This window comes from Marmota monax, unplaced genomic scaffold (assembly GCF_021218885.2).
Source record: "Marmota monax isolate L192 unplaced genomic scaffold, Marmota_monax_Labrador192_F-V1.1 WCK01_AAM20220418_F8-fsc00008, whole genome shotgun sequence".
Classification (NCBI taxonomy): Eukaryota; Metazoa; Chordata; class Mammalia; order Rodentia; family Sciuridae; genus Marmota; species Marmota monax.
In genome coordinates, this window is record NW_026694432.1 from 2,018,411 (window position 1) to 2,039,933 (window position 21,523).

At 47.7% G+C, this 21,523-nt stretch overlaps 1 protein-coding gene across 1 annotated transcript in view; it reads left to right on the forward strand.

The window, feature by feature from the left end:
• Positions 1 to 21,523, forward strand: part of Agbl4 (AGBL carboxypeptidase 4) — a 1,469,059-nt gene that overhangs the window by 1,347,940 nt on the left and 99,596 nt on the right. The window contains exon 8 of the mRNA XM_046468734.2: positions 7,912 to 8,026. Within this exon, the coding sequence (XP_046324690.1) occupies positions 7,912 to 8,026 (115 nt within the window). The remainder of the gene's footprint in view (positions 1 to 7,911; positions 8,027 to 21,523) is intronic.

Consider the following 21,523-nt stretch of genomic DNA (forward strand, 5'->3'; position numbering starts at 1 on the left):
AAGGGAACTAATATTAACAGTATTTTTACATATGAGAAACCAAGTTTATAGAATTTATTTACTTCAACCTCAAAATGACCATGAAGGGATATTTAAAAGCCTACACAGTTTAGATAACTTGAGGGAGACCACATGCTGCAATGGAAACATCGGGAAATGTGGGCTCATACAACCCTGAGGTCAAATACCGCTGTGCCACCTCCTAGTGGTGTGACTTCAGTTTCCTCAAATGTGAAATCAAGATAACGGTGCTCTCTAGGAAGGCTGTTAGGAAGCTGGCATGAGATGAATGCAAACACAACACCCAGTCCTGAGCCTGGCTCACAGCAGGCACTCGACAGATGCCACCTCCTTCCCCATGGGAATCTGAGAAGATGAAGCAGGTAATCTGCTTTGCAAACTATCAAGAATTATGCAAATAAATATGAGTTTCATTCTCCCAGCTCATATTCTAACAATGCCATGGTTAGGTGCGATTGCCTCCCTCTCTTTTTCAGCTGAGGAAAGTAAGTTTCAGGAAGAGGAAGTGACATGCCCATAGCCCAGCAGCTTGTGGGACCCATGGCTGGGCTCCGATCCCTGCAGCTGACTCCTTACGTTCTCACTTCTGGCCTTTTCCTTCCCAGCACTGTCCTTGCAGTAACCTTTCCCAGGTCCCTCCTGGGTTTACCTTCCCCTTTACTTGCAACCATCTGTCAGTTACTAAACTTGGCAGCAGGTTGTTCCCCCAGCTGATTGGATGGAACTGCTTTGTCCTTGTTTGTAAAAAGACAGTGATCTCGCCATCAGTACCTTCATCCCTGGGAGCCCAAATCCCCGGGCGCACCTCTTCTGTGGGTGGTAGACAGAAAGCAAGGTCACCATCCCATTTTACAGATGAGGACTGGGGTGTAGAGAAATTGAGGGCATCTCAGGTGCTCTCTGATAACTCTGTTTCCTGAAAAGGCATCTTTGGTGCTGAGTTGGCACATCCAGCCCTGGAGGTTTTTAATTAAGTGTTCACTCCTTTTCAGAAACTTCCAATGCCTCCCCACTACCTGCTCAAGGTACATTCCGGACTCCTCAGTATGGCATTCAGAGTCCACCATGATCTGGCTCTTGCCAGCTTCTCTGGCCTCAGCCTCATTATCCCTCAGCCCCACACAGCCAGCCCCATACAGATTTATTCCTGAATAGGAAGTCCTCTCTCCATCACAAAGCACAGGCACCAGCTGTCCCTCTGCCGAGGAGGACTGTGCCACTCCTTGCCATTGGGCAAGTACTGCCCATCTCCCAAGGCTTACTCCAAGTGCCCCCACTATGGGCCTCCCAGCCCACTCCCTGAAGCCCACTGCCTTCATCGTGGGTCTCAAGATGACCATCACCAATAAAGATCTTTACTGTCAATTACTTGTTATATAATTGATTTCCATTTGTTTTCCCTCATTAAACCACAGATATTTTAGGTCTAGGGGCTGGATCTCCAGCTGTCACTTTCACATCTATAAAATGGGACCCTCTTGTTCATTGTATGGGGCTGATGTGAGGAACAAAGGCTATGTTGGCTCTGGGTTGCTCAAACTGAGTTCAGAAAGAGTAGCCTCAAGGTCACATGACCAGTAAACAGAAAAGGGGGCTTTTGAACCCGGTCTGGCCAACTCCCCAGCCTGTACATGCTCCTCTGTTCCACTCAGGGATGGAAAATGCTGGAAGGTCAAGGTTTAGACCTGGAAGAGCATGGAGTTCTGATGACGTACATTTTACAGAGGGGGCTGTGAAGGCTCAGGGAAGTGAGATGGCTTGCCCCAGGTCACACAACTCATCCAGACAGTGGCCCTGGATTCCATCTCCCAGGCTGCCTCTGTATCTGTCCCTGAGACACACAATTCATCCATCCTCAAGGGAGCCGGGGACAGGCACATTACCCCCTCTTCTGTCTGTGTCGTGTCTCTCAGTCACGTGGGGACAGCCCAGCTGGAGGTTCCTCCCCAGTCAGAGCCCTCAGTGTCGTCCCCATTCCAGCCCACCTTGTTCTGGGGATGGCAGCCGGTCTGGGGCCTGGAGGGAGGAGGGATGAGGTAGTTCTGGTTCTGTTAGCTCTTCCCCATTAACTGGCTCAGTGACCTTGAGCAGGAAGCAGGCATGTGAGGCCTGTTGGTCCCCATCTGGCTGGGACCACAGTTCTCACTGCCGAGCTGCTGATACACCTGCTGCTGGGACTTCAGTGAAGTCATGTTGTCGCAGAGCTTTAGAAGGGGTGGCATTAAGGGTGGCCGAGCCTGCATTTCCTTAAGACTGTCTGGTGGTGTGACCGCTGACTCAGGCCACCCCCTAAACCTCACTCCAAACCTCACTCATGTCCTCTGTGAGGACACGCTATCCTCATTCTCCAGCAGCAGCATGGGAGGTCAAGGGGCACCTGAGTTGCCCTGTGGCAGGTCGTGTGAGGTCACTCATAGACAGACTGCCTGGGATTGATCCCGAAGCCTCTACTTACTACAGCGTGACCTTGGGAATGTTGCAGAAACTCTCTGTGCCTCAGTTCCTTTATCTTCAGAGGGAAATACAAGGAATCCTGCCTCAAGGGTTGTTATAAGAATAAAGGAAGAAATGACACATTGAGGACAGTGGCTGGACTACAGTAAGCACAGAACGTCAGCAGCAGTGGGAGGAAGGGGCACTAGTGGAGTGCTTTGCAGGTGCCAGCTTCTCTGTGAGGCTCTTCATGCCTGGTTCCTCCCACCCTCACTATGAACCCAGGCCCTGGGGAGACTCGGGGACTCTGTGCTCCACTCTGTTCCTGCTGCCCCCGAGAAGCCTCTAGCTGGTTTCTCCTCACTGGGAGGCTCCTCTTGCAGGTTAAAAGATGGCAGAGCCAGTCCCAGACCTCAGTGCCTTGACTCTGGCTGAGCAATTGCTGCCTCGCTGGAGCTTGCTGGAGCCGTTGGGACAACGCTCAGTAAAGCCACCCCTGCAGAGCACTTGGTCCCCTTCAGACCCTTCCCACTGAATTAATGAGGCCAACATTTATGAAATGCGGCTGAGGGCAAAGCGTGCGGCCTCCGAAGAGTGCAGCGCAGGGGAATAGCTAGGCTCTGGGTTGGACAGGCCTGAGTTTGAGTCCTACCACTTCCACCTGCCAGCTGGGGGACTTTCAGTCAATCTTGGGCTCACAGAACCCCTGTTTCCTCACCTGCAGAGCAGGGCAGCACCATCTTGCTCAAGGAGGTGCCGTGGGGTGAGGTGAAGCAGTGCTACCGCAGGCACCAGGTGCTGGCCCTCTCCTCTTCCCTGTGCTCTCCACCCCAGCCCCACCAGTCCCTGGGCAGCTCTCAGCCCTACCTTCCAGAAAAGTCAAGGGATTCTGAATGTCACCTTTCAAGTTAGTGCTGGAGAGGGGACTATATCCAGGTCTCCTGCCTCACAGCCTGAGCCCTGGGCTTCCTGCCAAGGCAGCCACTGGGGCCTAGACTCCATGGGAGATAAAGAGCTGGCCTTCTCTTAGGAGTCCCTCCTCAGGGCGCTTTGTGGGGGTAAGAGGAGGGGAGAGGTGGGTGAATACACATGCACACGCATACACACAAACACACACAGAAGTACATGCCAGGCTCTCACAACCTCTGATGCCACCAGACACCAGGGACCAAGCACCTCCTGACCGTCAGTGAAATGGTGACCTTTGCCCTTCCCCCACTCGGCTTTCCTCTCACCTCTATTTCTTACCTACCTATTCCTCCTCTCTCTCTTTTTCTCTCCCTCTCTCTTTATCTCTATCTCTATCTCTCTCATTCAAACAGCCACACAGGATAAGCATGAAGCTTGATCCACAGAGGGGTGTGAAGGGGCCTTTCACCCTCCTAGGTTTCTGTCTCTCCATCTGTGAAGCGGGCAGAGCTGGGGATGGAGGGTGAGGACTGACACCCCATGAGCCTCAAGCTCTTCAGGACCAGACTCCCTGTGATTCTGTAATTTGAGGCCCCCGGGCTTGGCAGAGGGCACCAGGGGTCTGTGCTAGTCAGAGGAGGCCCTCAGGAGACTGTTGTCCCGCAAACCATCCTGTGGGCCCTGCAGAGACCTCAGATGTCTTACTTCAAGCCTGGGCTCTTCCCACCCTAGTGTGCTGCCTCTAAGAAGGGGATGCAAACAGTGAATCTTTCACAGAACTCTCTAAAGGGAAAATGGTGGAGACATATGCAAATCATCTTGCAAAACACACAGAAATAGTTTCCTGGTTACTCCCATCTTGCCTTAATGGAAAGAGGGCTGCTTTGAGCCAACAGAGCTGGATCTAAAACCCTCCATACCCCTATTAGGCACTTAGCTAGTGATGTCACACTCGGACTTTGTTTCTCTGCCTATAAAATGGGGTCAATTGCAATGCAAGTCAATCCAACAAACGCATATGTAATAGTCATTGTGGATCTAACTTTATTCGTCCATTTCACATGTATTCATCCATTTCACTGAACTAGGCACTAAGAATATGGCATCAAAGACAGTAGACCTGTCCCTATCATCCTGGAGCTCATAGCCTGGAGGCAATGCAGACATGAGCAACAGATGCAAGGCTCAATCTCCCAAACTCCAAGGTGCAGGAAATATAACTTTTCTGAACTCAGTTTGTATTTTGAGGCCCCATTCTGCCAGGGTCAGTCATTCCCCCAGCTTTGTATGATTTGGGCAGAGTTTTAATGCCCTTGGGGGTAGTACCTTCACCTGCTACATTCTCATGATTTTCTGGGTCTTGGCCACGCCGGTGGCCCTGCAGGTCACCACCATGACAGACCCTGGTTCCTGACTGCAAGCTGGTTTACATTTACTGGCTATCTCTGCTATATCTTTCCCTACCTCCACGTCTGTCCTGTCTTTAGAATGCCCGGCCCTCTGTTTTTCCTTCCCTTTAAGCAATCTGAAGTAAAGGATATTCTCTGGAGCCCAGATCTGACCTTGTACCTTCCTGGATTCAAACTTTGTAATAGCTCTCCAGAGGTTTTCATGCACTTTCAGTTGGACCAGCAAGACCCTGTTCACTTCTCCTCCTTATATTCCTTCTCCCCTCAGGCTCACTGGAGAGTAAGTGCAGTGATTGAAACAACACATCTACACACTTACTTTGCACACGTCAATCCTCACAGTAAGTCTTATCCTCCCCTCTTTACTTGGTAAGGAAACTGAGGAACTTAAAAGGTAATGCCATACAGAGAATGAATGACTCCTGAAATAAGAGTCAAACCCCTGGAGAGTTCTGTTTCAGGATCTGCCCTTTAAACCATACTGCTGTGCACCTGGAGTTGAAAAGTTGTCTGTTACCAAATAGGTCGTCTTCTTCCTCACCACCACCAAGTCTGGCAGTAAGAATCCTCTGCCCGGAATGTCTTCCTGCCACATTTTCATCTGGCTCTCTACGCTTCCTGAAAGTTTGTTCTTCATGATCCCTTCTTGACCCCCAGACTGGGTGGGGCTTTCCTTATTCTCCCAGTTCTGTGCTGTTCCCCTTGGCCAGTCAGTGGGGAGCTGCTTTCTCCCCACACACCCTCAGTGGCAGCAACATCTTATTCATCTTAGGATGCCTGGCATTTGCCCTGCCTGGCAGTGTTTGTAGAATGAGTGATTATCAGTTCAACTGATAATCTCACACTTGGTCAAGGTTGAATGAGTTCCTGGGAATGATCCATCAATAGGCATTATTAAGCACCCCTGTGTGCCACCCCTGAACCCAGCACTCTGATTGAAATAACAACAATGGTGCGGTACCTCCTGGCCAGCTGGAGACTGGCTCCAGGCAAGGATCTCTGCCACTGAGCTTCAACTGCAAACCTTGCATCACTTTTCCTTCCTCTCCAGCCTTCCCAGTGTCCCGCTGTCTTCCATCTTCCTGATTCAGTCTGCTCAAAGGAAAGGACCATGGCGAACTAGTTCACAGACAGAACAAAGACTAGTATCAAGGGATCTAATGGACTCTCCCAGCAGGAGGGAGATTGTTCTCACTTGACAGGAGGAGGCCTCCTCTCCTTGGGGGAAGGTATAAAATAGATGGGATCATAGAATGTCAGTGTGGGATGCATCTTTGGGCATTGTTTGGTTCTTTTTCTTAACTTTAAAGAGAATAGGCCTGGAGACTTTCTACAGATCATTCAGCAAATTAGTGAAAACTAGAGCCCAGGTCCTGTTCTGGTTTGCTGGCTTCTCCAATTCAGAGTCCTTATCCTCAGTTTGCATAGTTAGTAAACTTCACAGACCAGGACTCCTGCTTCCATTGCCTCACCCCTCGGCTCTGAGATGACTTAGCCCAGTGGGTTCTTCAGGTGCTGGAAGGCAGCCGAGGCACAGGAGCCCTCTCCCAGTCACACAACAAACTTCCAGATGAGGCATCCCCATCCTTCCATTCAGAGGAGAAAACTGGTTTCAGCAACAGCTCCACCTAAGGAACAGTTAACATTCAAATTCAAGTCCCCAAGTCTTTCTGCTCCCTGGGTCCCTCTGCTTCCTTGGTCCCTGCAATGCTTTTGATTCACAGTCAGGGAGGGCGTTTTCTCTCCATTCTTACTTTCTCCTACATTCCTCTTCAAAAATCCCCTGACCACCCTCCTCTAACACCAAAAAAAGAAAAAAAAAATCTTCTGATCAGTGGGAATGATCTCTGTTAAACTGTGTCTGACCCAAGCCACAAGATAAATCTAAAACCTGCCCTCTCCTTGCCCCATGTCCACCTGGGAGAGGAAGTTCTGGGCGGCTGCAGTCTCTGGTCTTGGCTTTGTTTTCTCTCATTCTTTTATTAGCTGCCTAATTGGCAGCCCAATTAATCTGCTCATCTGTGAAGGAGGATGGATCACAATGAGCCACTCCATTTCCAGAAGCCCATTCTCTGAGGCAGCTCTGCCAGGCCCTGAGAGCAGGCTGGCTTCTTGATGGAGCGCTGCCCCGGGAGCCGGGGTCAATTAGTGGACAGATTAAGCAATTATTAGCCCCTAACAAGGGTGCCTGGCATCATTACCCTGCCTGTTTACTGGCAAACTGTAACTTTAATATGAGGACCAACAAATAAATTAGGGCATCTGGTCCACTGCCGCGTCGGCAGAGAAGTAAATGATGTCCAACCGGCTCTTGGCTGCCACTGGATGCTCAGCTTGGCATAATGAAAAGCCTGAGATGTCCCTCACTGGTCACAGCAGCTTTGGAATGTGCTCTGGAGCAATTTATCATTCCAACAGCTAAGCGCCTGCCACTGGGCACATGGGTCGTTTTTAGTGACCCCGACACCTTCCTCCTGCCCATCAAACCTACCTGTCAGGGCCCAGTTCAAAGTTTCCCTTCTCCTCCAGGCCTCTCCTGCACTCTCCAGCAGGAAATGGGACTCCTCTGCATTGGGAGAGGTCTTCTCACTCTTCTATCACTTTCACTAATTTCATTTTGTCCATTTTTCAGATCTCCAATGAAGAAGTGGAAATGTGGAGATGAGAGGAGGGGAGAGAGTCAGAGCCCTTGATTCTCCTGTGCCCTCTCCCGTACATAGATGGAGGCCATCACCAAGGAAAAAAAGTGACAGATCAGATTCACACTTTAGGGAGACCCCTCGGTTGCAGCAATGAGAACACAGTCCAGAGGTTATTGGTGTCATTCAAGGCCTCCAAGGCACAGCTCCATTGCCAGCTTTTCTTGAAGCCCTCCTTCTTTTCTCAGGCAGGAAATGCTCTCCCTGTGTCCTGTCCCTGGGCTTCAATGTTGTGTCTTGAGCTGTGTGTCTCTTGGAAACAGAGATAAGTTTGTAAAATTCACTGGGTAGCACCCCGTCCAGAGCCGCAGCTCTGTAGCAGCTGATAACATCACAGGCCAACATCAGCTATCAAACTCTTAATGTTTCCAAATCAAGAGAAATGTGCTCCCTCCTTCTGGAAGCACTTTTAGGTTAATCCGACACTTCTTTTTCCCTAGGGATCATCGACTTCCTCGTAAGCCAGCACCCTATTGCCCGTGTCCTGCGAGAACACCTGGTCTTCAAGATTGCACCGATGCTCAACCCTGATGGAGTCTACCTGGGCAATTACAGGTGAGGGGAGAGGGAGGAGGCCTGGAAGCAGGTAGTCCCAGGGTGGGGACATGGTACCAAGAGGAAACCGAGGATGCACTTTTGAGAAAGGATTTTCAGACTACCCATGAGTTCATGGGAGGAAGTTTCACCTTGGTTCTTGGGAATGTGGCTAAATGAGCCTCGGCTGTTTCACGCAGTCATCTGAGGTCACTTGCTGGGGCTTTCTGAACAGCTTACTAGGCCACGCATCAGGAGAAGTAGGATTTGTTTTTTGTTTTGTTTTTGATTTTTTAAATTTGTTTTAATTAGTTATACATGACAGTAGAATGTACTTTGATCCATCATATATAATGGAGTATAATTTCCCATTCTTCTGGTTATACATGATGTAGAATCCCACCAGGCATATAGTTATATATGTAAATAGGGTAAAAATGTCTGATTTATTCTATTATAATTCCTACCCCCCCTGCCCCCTCCCCTCCCTTCTCTCCCCTCTACCTAATGTAAAGTAACTCTGTTCTTCCCTACCCCACTGCCCATTGTGAATTAGCATCCGCTTATCAGAGAAAACATTCGGTTTGGTTTTTTGGGATTGGCTTATGGTACTTAGCATGATATTCTTCAGCTCCATAGAATCAGTTTTAACACCTACTTCCTGTGTAACTTTGGGGAATTCACTTTCCCTCTCTGGTGCTCAGGGAGAGATAATAATTACCTGGAGATAAAATTTACCTGACAGGACATGAAAAGAAACAGTGAGGAGGAATGTGCCTTGCAGAGCCTCATATGGCAGTTGTAATGATCACTGCTCATTGCTATGCTTCTACTTGGAGATCATTAATGAAGGAGAGTGCTTCCCAGATCAAGTGTGTAGCATTTCCCTCTGGCATGGGCAGACCAGCCGGGCCCACTCCCACTCAGGCCCTCCCAACTTGAATGTTCTTTCTCTTGTCTTAGCACCATAATCTACAGCCTAAAATTTCACAACCCAGGGGATCATCTGCCAGAGGAACATTGAATCCTTTGAGATAGATAAAGATGCTACACTTACTGCACACTTGAGGCCTTGCCCAAGGTCACAAAACCAGTGAATCAGTGACCATCTAGCTTCACTAGCCAAATTGTGCAGCATTACAGCTGATTAGGCTCACAGCTTCGAAGATAACGTCCAAACTCCTCAGCTCTGCACGCAAGGCTTGGCATGCCCTGGAGGCTGTATGTGCACCATCCTCCTTGCCCACAAAGCCCTGTGCTCCACTCTGTTGGCCCTGTCCTCTTACCCTTATACAGGTAGCCCTCTGCCCAGCACCTCCTCATCCTTCTTCATCTCACTAACCCTCTTTGCAACTCTTCTAGAAATCATCCCCCAACCCCAGACAGCTGGCCACTCCCTTCCCTCGGGCCCACAAGTCATCCTACTGCACAGGCCCTGCTGGACTTCAAGTCACTTGAAGGCAAGGCTGAACCTCCATGGTCTCTGTGTCCCCATTGTCTACCAGCTCATAGTAGATTCTCAAAAAATATTTAATGAACATAAGTGAATGAAAGGGATGACTTTACTGATGAAGAAATTGAGACTTAGAGATGAAATGGGACCTTTTCAAGGTCTTTAGTTGAACTCAGATCAGAGCCAGATCTCCTGACACCCAGCCAGGCCCATTCACACAGAGTTAATTTACTACTTTCTAAAGCCATGGAAATTGGGTCCAGAGGGGCTGCCTGGCACCCTTGGGTATGAGTTAGAGAGACCCCAGGGGATGCATGAAGCCTTTGTTAAAGACGATTTTGCTGCCTCTCTTAATTGGCTGGAGTGATGGCTCATTAGCATTTGCAGGTTTAAGGATCCTTAAAGACCTGAGAGCAGTGTCTTCCCACCTCCCCTAGACAGACTGCCCCGTTAGTGATAATGCTGGTGGAAAGAGCATTTGATTTAGGTTAACATTTCTGTTTAATTACAAGAGCTGCAGTGGTCAGAGAGAGGTCAATATTGCCACTCCACACACTCTTTATGTCATCATCTGCTGTCCAGGGAAGGATTTGCTATAAAAGAGGTCTGTGACCTTGGCCAAAACGCCTCCCCTTTCAGGCCTTCAGATGGACAGTGGGGTGGTGATGGATGGCTAGATGCTTTCTACATATCTTCCAGGTCCATAATTTGTGATTTGGGGGCTTTAGGATAAAAGGACTCCAAACCTCAGACATAGTTTCATAGTGAAGTTTCAATCCCCAACATTCTCCTAGTGAGAATATGTGATTTTTTTCTCATTATGAGAGTTGGAAACAATCTCTAACCACAGGCATTAATCCTGTTGCTAAAACAGCTCTGAATAGCAACAAAGAGCCTATCAATCATGAGAATTCACGACTACAGCTTCGGAGAGTATGAAAAATAATAACAAAGAGTCAGAATTGAGAGCTTCAAGGTGCCCTAGAGATCTCCTAGGCCAGCCCCTCCCAGAGCCACATGGTCTCTACAGCAGTATTTCGAGGGCCCAGGGAGACCTGTGAAAGCATTAAAGAGAAAAAAAGAATTCAGAGTTCAAATAAGTTTGGGAAATGCTGAGTTAAATGCAGTTAAAATACTTTTACAATAAAGAGTTTTCAGAATTTTCAATGCACTAGTAAACACAGGGGGAACCCCAAGAGAATATAGTACTCAGTGTTTCTCAGGGGTGTCGCGGTCCTCACACCCGGCCACCCACATTAGGTTAATAAAACATACAGTAGGAAATGCTACTCCAGAAATTTTGCTTGCTGACCCAATGACCTGTCAAACACTCACACACATTTAATCCTCATGACATCTTGAAGGAGGGGCTTTGTCAAGGTTTGTCAAATAATAAAAATCTCCTCAAACTTCCTATCTTTTGTTTGAGTAGAGGAAGAAATGTTGTTGGGGGGAGGAGGATGGAAGGACGAAAGGATAGAATTAAGTAGGGTGGTGGGGAGAGAGGGAGGGAGGAAGGAAAGAAGGAGGAAGTGAAGGGTGTGTGTTCAGAATTCTAGGGAGGTAAGCAAGTCGGACCCATGGGAGCTGATCAAGCCACTGGATGCAGGTCAGATGGAGACAGTCAGGCCTCTGCCTCGCTCTCATGCCCTCTGATCTTCGTTCTTCCAACATCTCCCTTTGGGTGTGTAGTTTCTCAGAGAAGCTGAAGACTCTGCCTTGATTCTGTGGCCCGTGGGGAGTAGCCAGGGATCCGGTGTGTCTGCATTAGCCCTGCTCGTCTCTCTTGTCCCACACTCCTTCCACAGCCATGGCCAGATGTGCCAGACCCTGAGAGTCAAGGCAGGCCTGCCCTGAGGCACTGTCCCAGGCTGGAGGGACAGTTCAACAGGCCAGCCCCCTGCAGTGGCAAGGGAAGCCAAGGAGGGAGTGAAGTTCTGTGGTTGAGAATGTGGACTTTGGGGTCAGTCAGGTGGGATTTCAAGTTCTGCTGTATGACCTTGGGTAATGGCAGGACCTCCTTAAGCTTCTTTTTCTTGTCTGTGAATGGGAATACTAAAGAGTTATTAGGCTTTTGTGAGATAATGCATTTAAAGCACAGTGGTAGACACACTGGAAGTTCTAATAACAAATGTGTTATTCCTCTTCCTCTTTCTCCACATTAAAGAAGCATACAACCCAATATAGGAGACTAGTTAGAGATATTTCCCAGGTTTCATCAGCTAAGCTTATGTTTAATAATACAAGACCTGTACTATGATATTAATAGTAGTGGGGGTGTACTCCAGCATTTAATAGCAATAGTTGGCTATTATACCATGAGAGATGGCGAACGCCATATTCACCAACAGCCTACTGTAATGGTACTAGACTATGGTTGTGGTAAAAGTATATGAAACCTAAAGTTTAGAGCAACAGTATGTGGCAACTATAATGCACTCTACCATAGCTATCTATAATACTTATATTAAATGATATGAAAATAGATAACATAGTGTATAATAAAGACACAGGGCAACTGCATACTCCATTTTGCTTGCTGCATTCCAGTTACACTGCGTTGTGGCCTAGATATGAGGAGTCCACCAAAAGCTCCTGTGTGAATGCCAGGAAATGTAGAGGTGAAACGTTGGATTATGAGAGCTTTAACCTACTCAGCACATTGATCCACTTGGATGAATTACCTGGGTAGTAACTATGGTCAGGCAGGGTATGGCCAGAGGAGGTGGGTCACTGGGGGCCTGCCTTTGGATTTGCACTCTATCCCTGGGGAACAGAATTCTCTCTCTGCTTCCTGGTGGCCTCGTCCTGAGCTGCTTTCCTCCTTCATGGCCCTCCACCATGATGTTCTTCCTCACGTTGGACCCAGAGCAATGGAGCCACTGTCCGTTCGTCTGAGATCTCTGAAACTATGAGCCTCAAATAGACTTTTCCTTGTCTAACTGTTCTTGTCAGGTCTTTTGATCAGAGAGACAAAAAAAGCTGACTAAAACACCCTCACCTTTTTCCCCCTTCAGGTCTTAGATGTAAAGCTACTTCACAGAAAATCCTTTCCAGCACCTGCAACATGTAGCAGGTCCCCAACTGTGCTCTTTCATAGCACTCTGTAGTGCCTTTTCATGGCCCTTGGCCTCATGTGTAGTCATGTGCATTTATGTGACTACTATATGTTCAATGCACCTCTCCTCTGTAAACTCTAGGCTCAGGACTTTGTTCTCTAGGCCCCAGTGCCTGGCACAGTGTCCGACAGAATGGGCCCTTAATACATATTTTGTGAATGAATAAATGAACCAAACAGCAGTGTTCCACAATTGTGCTGCAGGCCCCGGAGTAAAGTGACCATTGCCAGATGCTATCATCTTCCAACCTTTTATCTTCATCCCCGTGGCCTCCTAACCCCAAGTGTCTTCTCCATGTGCCATTGTTAACGTGAATACTGTTGTGGTTTAGCCACTTCTGGCTTCTCAGCCACACTTTGAAATTACACAGGGCCTTATATTCTTAATGGCACTTTGAAACCACATTTGATTATTACAACTCTTTGAAAGGAAGTCAGTTTCTACTATATCCATTTGAGCGAAGGGGAAACCAAGTCTGGGAAGGTGAGGCGCCATGGGCAGGGCCACAGCCTGCATCCAGGAACACTCTGTTCCGCACACTCTTTCCTTACCGAGCTGTGGGCAGAAGCAGAGTACTGCAGCTCTCTGTCCTGTCTCTGAGTCTTACTTATCCTTGGAGTGGACACATTCTCCCCAAGCCTCAGTCTCCCTCCACCCTCTTAGAATCTGAGTGACATGTGGCGAAAGGCACCTTTCCTCATTAGTAGAAGCTCTGGGGAGAGGATCGAAGAGCAGCAGGTCCACATGAAAGAATCCTGAAAACATTAGGCTAAGTGAAATAAGCCAGTCTCAAAAAGACAAATGCTGTGTGCCTCCAGTTATAGGAGGTACTTACAGTAGTCTAACAGTCAAATTCACAGAGACAGGAAGTAAAATTATGGTTGCCAGGGGAAGGGGGAGAATAGGGATTTATTGTTGAATAGATACAGAGTTGGGGGTCAATGGGTATAAAATTTCAGAGATGGATGGTGGTGATGGTAGCACCATATTATGATTGTATTTAATGCCATCAGATTGTTCACTTAAAAATGGTTAAAATGATAAATTTATATTATGTTATATTTTTTTTAACCACAGTGAAAAGAAAGAAAAAGAATCACATAGGCTACTGAGTTTGCAATGTGAACACTTTCATGGAGCTCTGAGGGGATCTGGGACCTGAGGTTTGAGGGGTGGATTTTGCAGATCCAAGAAACTAGAAGGCCTTTGGGGTATGGGGTGATGGGCTGAATCAGTTTAGGACAGATTAGCAATTCTCAGTATCTTGCAGATGCAAGGCCATGCACCCATATGACAGCATTTGCAAACCCTCTCTATCACCTCCTCCTGCCCATCCCTTCCTTTGCAGAGGAGACAGCCCCCCTCCATACCCCACTGCATTTTCTGAGCATTTGCAATGCCCAAGTTGCCTTGCATTTGAAAAACAGACTTTCCATCTCCATATGACAATATGAAACTCTGTGTTGGGTTTGCATTTCTTAATTAGGTGCTTGTCATTGTGTATTCCATAGAGCCACGTATAAGTAAACAGTCATAGACCTTTGAATAAATTTATTGGTTTTATTTATGTTTCTGGGCATAAAAATCTATAATTACCAGGTACAGCCTCAGTATAACTGGTATTTAATGACAATTACTTTTTGTTACCATAGAAATGAGTCCAAAGTAGTTACCCATAATTTCTCATTTCCCAAACCTCACACATGCTGAATTGCAATATTACCATAGTAATTGCCTATTAGTCATCATAAAATACACAGTTACCCAAAAGATAGCAGGATGCTGTGAAATTTCTCATCTTCAGAAAACCTCAGTGCTGCTTGGGAGTATGGAGGTGGGGGAGAGGAATAGACCTCTATAGGAGGCATAGAAATGAGTCTGCTTGAGAGCCCGGCACTGCAGACCCCGTGGTGGGAATGGATGCTGTATGAACTGCAGATGTTCACCATTGTTGTCTCCTAGCCCTGGCAATCTTTATGTAGCAGAGGGTGCTCCAGTGCAGTAAATCCAATTTAACTAAGGGTTGTTGAGGGCCTGCTGGGTTTTGGGCCCTGTCCTGGGCCTTGGCGAAGCAGAAGGATATCAGAGGCTGTCCTTGCCAATAAGAAGCCAGTGTTTATAGGCGGTGCCTACCCACTGTCTATCATAGGTATCATCTCATTCACTCCTCCCAGAATCCCTGTGAAGAGGTCATGTGATAGCCCCATTTTAGATAGAGAAGGGAACTGAGGTACAGAGGTACCAAGGACCTTGCCTCAGGTTCCCTGGCACAAAGGACAGACAAGGTTTATGAACCCACCAGAACTGACCCTCAGTACACTTTGTGTACATTGTCCCCTGAAGCAGGGAGAGTCTCCTTATGATTAGGAGGATTTTTGAAGGATGAAGTATCTATAGGAGTTCAATAGACATCAAAAGGAACTAAAATGTGCAGCAAAACATCATTAAATGTAGCAGAGGGTAAAATATCGGAGGAAGCATTTCACATACATGCACACATGTGCACAGGTGCACACATGCATACACACACACACACACACACACACACACCCTTAAATGGCCTAGCTCTTCCACCTTAGCATCTAGAAAAGGAAAGATTTCAAATGACCAATGTAGAATAGAACATAAAATATGTTCTGTAAAATGTGTAAAACACAGGTCAGTGTTCTATTTGCTCTGTGACAGCATAAAATCTACATATTTTTATCAAGAAGAAATGAAAACCAAAGATCCACAGCAAATATTGCCCCACTGAGAGATCTAGCAGCCCCTCCCTCCTCACGCTGAGCCTCTTTCTCTGCCCAGCCACTCACCCCATCCCTGGATGCCCCTGTCACAGCATCATGGAGGGATACCTGGAGAGAGCCCCTCACAGCCTCCTGGAGGGCCAGTCATGCCCCTCTGGTGGTTCACCTCCAGGCACGGGGGTTCCCAGAGCGCCATGCTGTGCTGTTGCCCACTCTGACTGTTAGAGAGCATTTTTTTGTTCAGGCTTCGTCTGCCAGATAGAGACGACCTCTGCCCTCCAAAGGAGTCCTCAGGTGCACCCATCTTCTACATGGCATGCCACAGTCCGGCTGCAGCAAAATAACCGGGGGGTGACGAAAAACGTGTACATTGATACAGCAGGAGTGGGAGCCGTTTATTGTAGGACAGGAGGGGTATATATACATTCCACACAGCTTATCTTAATTAACATAAACTAGATACAGCAGTCAACCAATAAGGAATCTCCACACTTAATGGCTCGCTGGCGTTACTTCATAAACCACTCCCTCTGGCAAAATGCCAGGCGCCATCCTGACTTGTTTACAGACCCTAACAATGGCAGCCATTCGTGCTTGGAGATGAACAACCAAGGGACGTGACTGGCCCTCCAGGAGGCTGTGCGGTTGTCTGTCCTCATTATTCCTCACCCACTAGAACCACTGCCAGTTCCTGTGGTCCAGGCCGAACATCCCCAGAGCCTCCCGACTTTTCCTATGTGAACTCGTGTCCATCCCTCTCCCTCCTTCCTGCTGTAAACATGCTCCAGATGTTTGTCATTGCCCATCTTTGAGGCATGGTGTCAGGGATTGAACAATTACGGTGACGATGATGGTGACAGCTGACATTTATTGAACCTCTGTGCCTGGCACTGTTCTAAGCATTTGCATTTATTATTTCATTTAAACTTTAGCACAATTTTATCAATATTCTTATTTCCTAGATGAATTCCCTCAAGTCTGTAGAACTGAGTAGCAGGATAGTGGCAAGGGACTGTCACAAGCCTCATCCTGGGGACCATACTGCTGTTAACAGCCCATGTGCACATTGCTATATGTCCTTGAGCTCTCCTCTACCTGAATCCTTAACTAAATCTTTCCACTACCATTTCTGTTGAATTGCAGCCCCCCCCCCCCAACTTCTCTTAGAACCTTTTGAGAAGCCTGGCATAGGCAGAAGAGGAATCACTCTCCTTCTTTGAGCAAAGAAAAAAAAAAAAGACTCACAGAGAGGCTAAGTAACTTGTTCAAGGTTACACAGTGAGTGAACCACATAGTTAGTTTAGATGCAGCCTGAGTGACAGCAGGGGCCAAATAGACCCTTACCTCCCAGAGACTCTCTCCAGCTTTATGTAACCTGAGTGATGTTTCTATAGAGGCTGAAAGGACACCGGGGCTGGCAGTGTAATCAGGTGTCTAACCCACAAGTGCACACCGCCAAAACCAATTATTCAAATGAGCTTCCCAGCCAGGTTCCATGGAAAAGGCCAGATGGCTAGACGTCTGTGGAGGCAGCACCCCATCTCCGTCCCTGCAAGCAGCTGAATAGCATTTCAAAGTTAGAGTTGATAGCAAGTTGATTTTAATAATTGATTCTGCAATGAAGACAGGCCTCCGAGGAGACAGTAACCCAGAATGAGTGGCCAGGGAGACTGGCGGAGCCAAGCAGTGCGGAAGAATCAAGGACTCCAGCTCCGTTGTCCCGGTTCCAAAACCACTGCTTGGGTAGTGCTGGTTCTCCACGTAGAGTCCTCAGCGCCACCCCATTGACCATCAGAAAGAACCTAAGTCTTTAGCCTGGGCCTCAAAGCAGGTGCAGTGTCATGGAGGTCTCTCACTGTCTGCCCTACCCCTTCCTCTGCACCCCGGCCGGCCCACTCCCAAGTCCTTCCTACTCCCAAGGACAGAGAGGGAAGGCCAGAGTGGACCGTCCTTTTAGGGTTCCAGATCCAGAAAATACGTGCCAAGAGGAGCGAGGGCCCTTTCCATTGGCATACACCAGCCTGCTCTTGTTTACCTCTGGCTTTTGCTGACACTCCGCCTAAGAAGCCTTCCGACTAAATCACTTCTTTCTTCTCTTCTATTTTTCTCTTCCTTCCCTTCAACATTCACCCAGCACATATTTTGTACCATGTGCTGGGGACACAAGGTGGGCGTGGCCCTGGGCTTGCCTCACATCCAGAGGGGAGACAACTGCCCCGGTGAAGGGGAGGCCAGGGTCTTCAGGACTGTGGAGACACAGAGGCCCCCTTAATCCAGCCAGGAGCGTTGGGGTGGGAGAAGGCAGAGAAACTGTCCTGAAGGTGGTATGGGAGAGGAGTCCTGAGCAGAGAGTGCAAGTTGGCCAGAGGAACAGAATAGTGTGGTGTGTTCTAAACCAGAGGATGAATAATAGTCAACGGCAATATTGATAATAATACAAAGCATCCATCAAACTTATACAAGCTGCCAGACACTGTTCACGTGTTTTCTACATGTGTTCTACATTGGAGATTTAGGGGTGATGTCACATTCCTGCTTCCATTCACCCTATTGCCATTTCAGAAGGAAATACAGGGGTCAGAAAAGTAGAGGTCAAAATATTCATTTTATTATTAATAAAAGCACAATTTGGAAGGCATTCAATCCCCGTAGCCAAAATTGACCTCCTTCTACTTCACTCCCAAACTTAGCTTCCCCACCAGCAAAAGCAGACAGGGAAGTGAGATGCCTCAACCAAGCACACCACGTGGCAGAGAGGAGGCCAGAGTGGACCTTCCCTTTAGGGCTCTAGATCCAGAAAATACATGCCAAGAGGAGTAAGGCTCTGCTCCTTTTCTCAATCGGACTAATCAGACAAGGTCCACTCTCTTCCTCGAGAAAGAGCTAGCAAGGGAGTGGAGAGGAAGAATGACGTCCCCACTCATATGGAAAGCAATAAGGAGTTTTCCCCACAATGATGTGAATCTACAAAGTAGGTCCTAATGTTATTCTCATGTTGCAGATAAGGATCCAATGCACACAGTGTGGTTAAGTCATTTGCCCCAGGTCCTGCTGTTAATAGTAGGAAATCCAGGAATTAAACCCACAAATCTTACTTGGAGCCCAAGCTGCTGAGCCTTGTTGCTTGAGCCTTGAATGACGGGGATCCTTGGAGAATGCAGTGTGGTCTGGAGTGGCTGGTGCATGTGATCAGGGCTGCAGCCCGCTCCAGCGTATAATGCATCCATCATACAGAGCTATCAGCTAATAGGGCAGTGGAGGCTGAGGTGCAGCCCAGACTTACCAAGTCTGGAGACTCAGTAAAATTGCATCAGCCCATGGGAGGGTCACCTTTGTGCTGTTAGCTCAGGAGCCCTCCAATGTACTAGCTTTGCATGGTGCACAGAACAGTGACATGGTAAAAGTAGTGTAGGGATAAGTGGGCACTAGATTGTGGAGGACCCTGAACATCCTACCAACATCAGACTCTGAAGATCCTGCCAACATCAGATCCTAGGAAGAGCTAACACATATGCTCATCTCAAACTAGGCAGTGTCCTCAGCATTTTCCAATCTCATTTAGTTCTAAATCTCATTTAGTTCTCAAAGCAACCCTTTGATTGTGGCAAACTCCCCATTTTTCAGATTAGGGCTGAGGCACAGAGAAGTCCAGCCACAAAGATATCATGCAGCTGAGCCAGGATTTTATCTGGGCAACATGATTCCAAGAGTCCACACTTGGATTCACTGTCATTCTCAGCCTTCTTGTTCTCAGAGCTGGTGAGCAAGTGAGGGGCTTATCAGTTCCCAGATCTTGAGAAGACATAAAGGACTTCTTCCCCTTTGATTCTCCTCTACCCTTCTTTACCTAAGATGTTGCAATAGCTAATTCCTAGCTCTGAGGGCCAATGAGGAGCTCCTTTAGAAAATGTCCTCCATTAGACCTTTCAAAAAAGAATACTTATCAGTGTTCTTATGGGGAGAAATATAATCCCTTGGTTCTGGAATGGACTTCCAGCCCTAACATAGCTGTGTGACTGTGACAAGCCTCTCTGCCACATCCCTCTGCATCCCAATTTTTGAAGCATGGGGATTGTGCTTAATGAGTCTCTCCACGTGTTATTTGCAATGCAGGACAAACCCTGCCTTCAAGTCCTGTGTTTGTTGCTGCCAAGCAGGAGACAGGAGGGAGGAAGGGTGATCCCCTGCAGCACATGCCCGGCACAGGGAGAAGACACTCCATCAAAACTTCTCCTTGCCTGCTAGGGATATTGCTGGGGGAGTGGGCCCCGTGGTGTGTGGAGTTGGAGATGCTTCTGTTTCCAGGTGTGAGCACTTCCCCCCTGATCCTACCACCTTGCCAAAAAGGCCACCATTGAAGTGTGAAGACCTCACTGAATCTTGGAGATAGGAAACCCTAGTGCTGATCCTGGCTTTGCTGCCAACCAAGTGGGCCTCGCATGGACGGGCAGTTTGCTCACTGCACAAAGGTTCTTGGTCAAGGAACCGATGGGGGAATTGACTGCTCCTGAACCACAGTCTCTGGCCAGAGAAAGTGGCATCATTTTATCTTCACCTACCCAGAAGGGGCACCTATTTGTAGCTGCTCAGCCTGGTGAGGGGGGCCTTTTATCAATTTGCATATAGGTAACTTTCATGCTCGTCCCTCATTTGAGACTTAGTTTCCCCCATTTAAATGAATTTGTATGCACGTCCTGCCGCCTTGAGGGGCAGTCCTCTATCAGGCTCCGCCTGGACTCTTAGGACTGCTGAGAGAGAGCAGAATGATGGCTAAGCCTGCAACTTCAGAGCCAGAAGACTGGGTCCAGTCTTCTACTACTCCTCACTGAATCATGGACAAATTCCTTAACCCTCTGAGCCTCTGGGCAGCTCACCTGAGCATCTGCCATGTACCAGTCAGTGTGCTCTCATCAAAGACGAGGTAGGAGTGAGGGAGATTCAGTTCTCTGTCCTAATAGCTTTTTAAAGGTCTTTGAGCAAAACAGATGAATTTGTCCAAAGTCACAAAGCTATTTGGTGGCAGATCTGAGACTCGAACCCAAACCCAGACTTTGAAGCTGGTGTTCTTACATATCCTCCTCTCTTTTCTCACAGTCTGCTCACAGAGAGCTCCTTGTTGTAATGATCTGAGGAAGTGTGTGAGGGAAATGCTTCTCAGGATGCTGGTGATGAGGGAGGGCTGTGTTATGATCACCCCTTCTGTTTGGGACAAAGGGCACTGCCTCTGACTACACCACAGCAGAGTCCAACCCACCTGCTGGGCACTCTGCAGAGGCTGATGATGACAGATTGTCTGGCATTCTGACACTGGCCAATCAATAGAGCTGGAAGGTGCCTCGGGCCAAGGGCAATTGAATCCCAACCTTTTTGTGGCATTAAATAAAGCAATATTTATTTTGCTTTTGGTGCAAATATACTTAATCCAATACAGCTCATTGGTAATGCTGAAAAACTGCTGTGTTCAGGGGACAACTGCACGCATGCCCCATACATCTCTGCTTGTCAATGCCAAGGCTCCTGGGAGTATGCAGCCTCACGGTGCTCAGGGCGAGATTGATCTGGAGCCGCTGAGCTGCCTTTTTCTTCTATCCTTTAGAAGAGATGAAAAGGAAATCATAAGGAGGGGAACTGAAATCATTGCCCTCATTCTGGCTGCCATTACTACAACATGGATGAGACACGATGCCCTTCACAGGATGGAACTATTTATTTGCTATTTGAATAACATTCTCTGGGACCACTGTATCTCTGCCATTGGGCAAAGGAGGAAGCAAACAGGACAGGAAGAGCAGATGAATGAGTAGCTCAGTGTCCCTTTCATAGATCACACAATCTCACTGATGCATGGAGGGAGCTCAGAGTGACTGAACCATCCTGGCATCAACAAGAACTGCGTTTGAATCCCAGTTCTATATCCTAGTAGTTAAATGACCTTCTCAAGGTCAAAACCTTCTTAGATTTTATTTGTTCATCTATAAAATGAGGATAAATAATACCTACTTCACCTGATTATTTGAATATGTTTAATATTTAACAGATGCTTAACTATTTTCTAAAATATAGTTCCTACCTTGCTTAATAAGGGGGATGCTTTCTGAGAAATCCTTTGTCAGGTGATTTTGTCATTGTGAGAGAATCAGAGAGTGGACTTAAAAGCCAAGAGGGGTACATTGTCACGGACCCACTGTCACATGTGAGG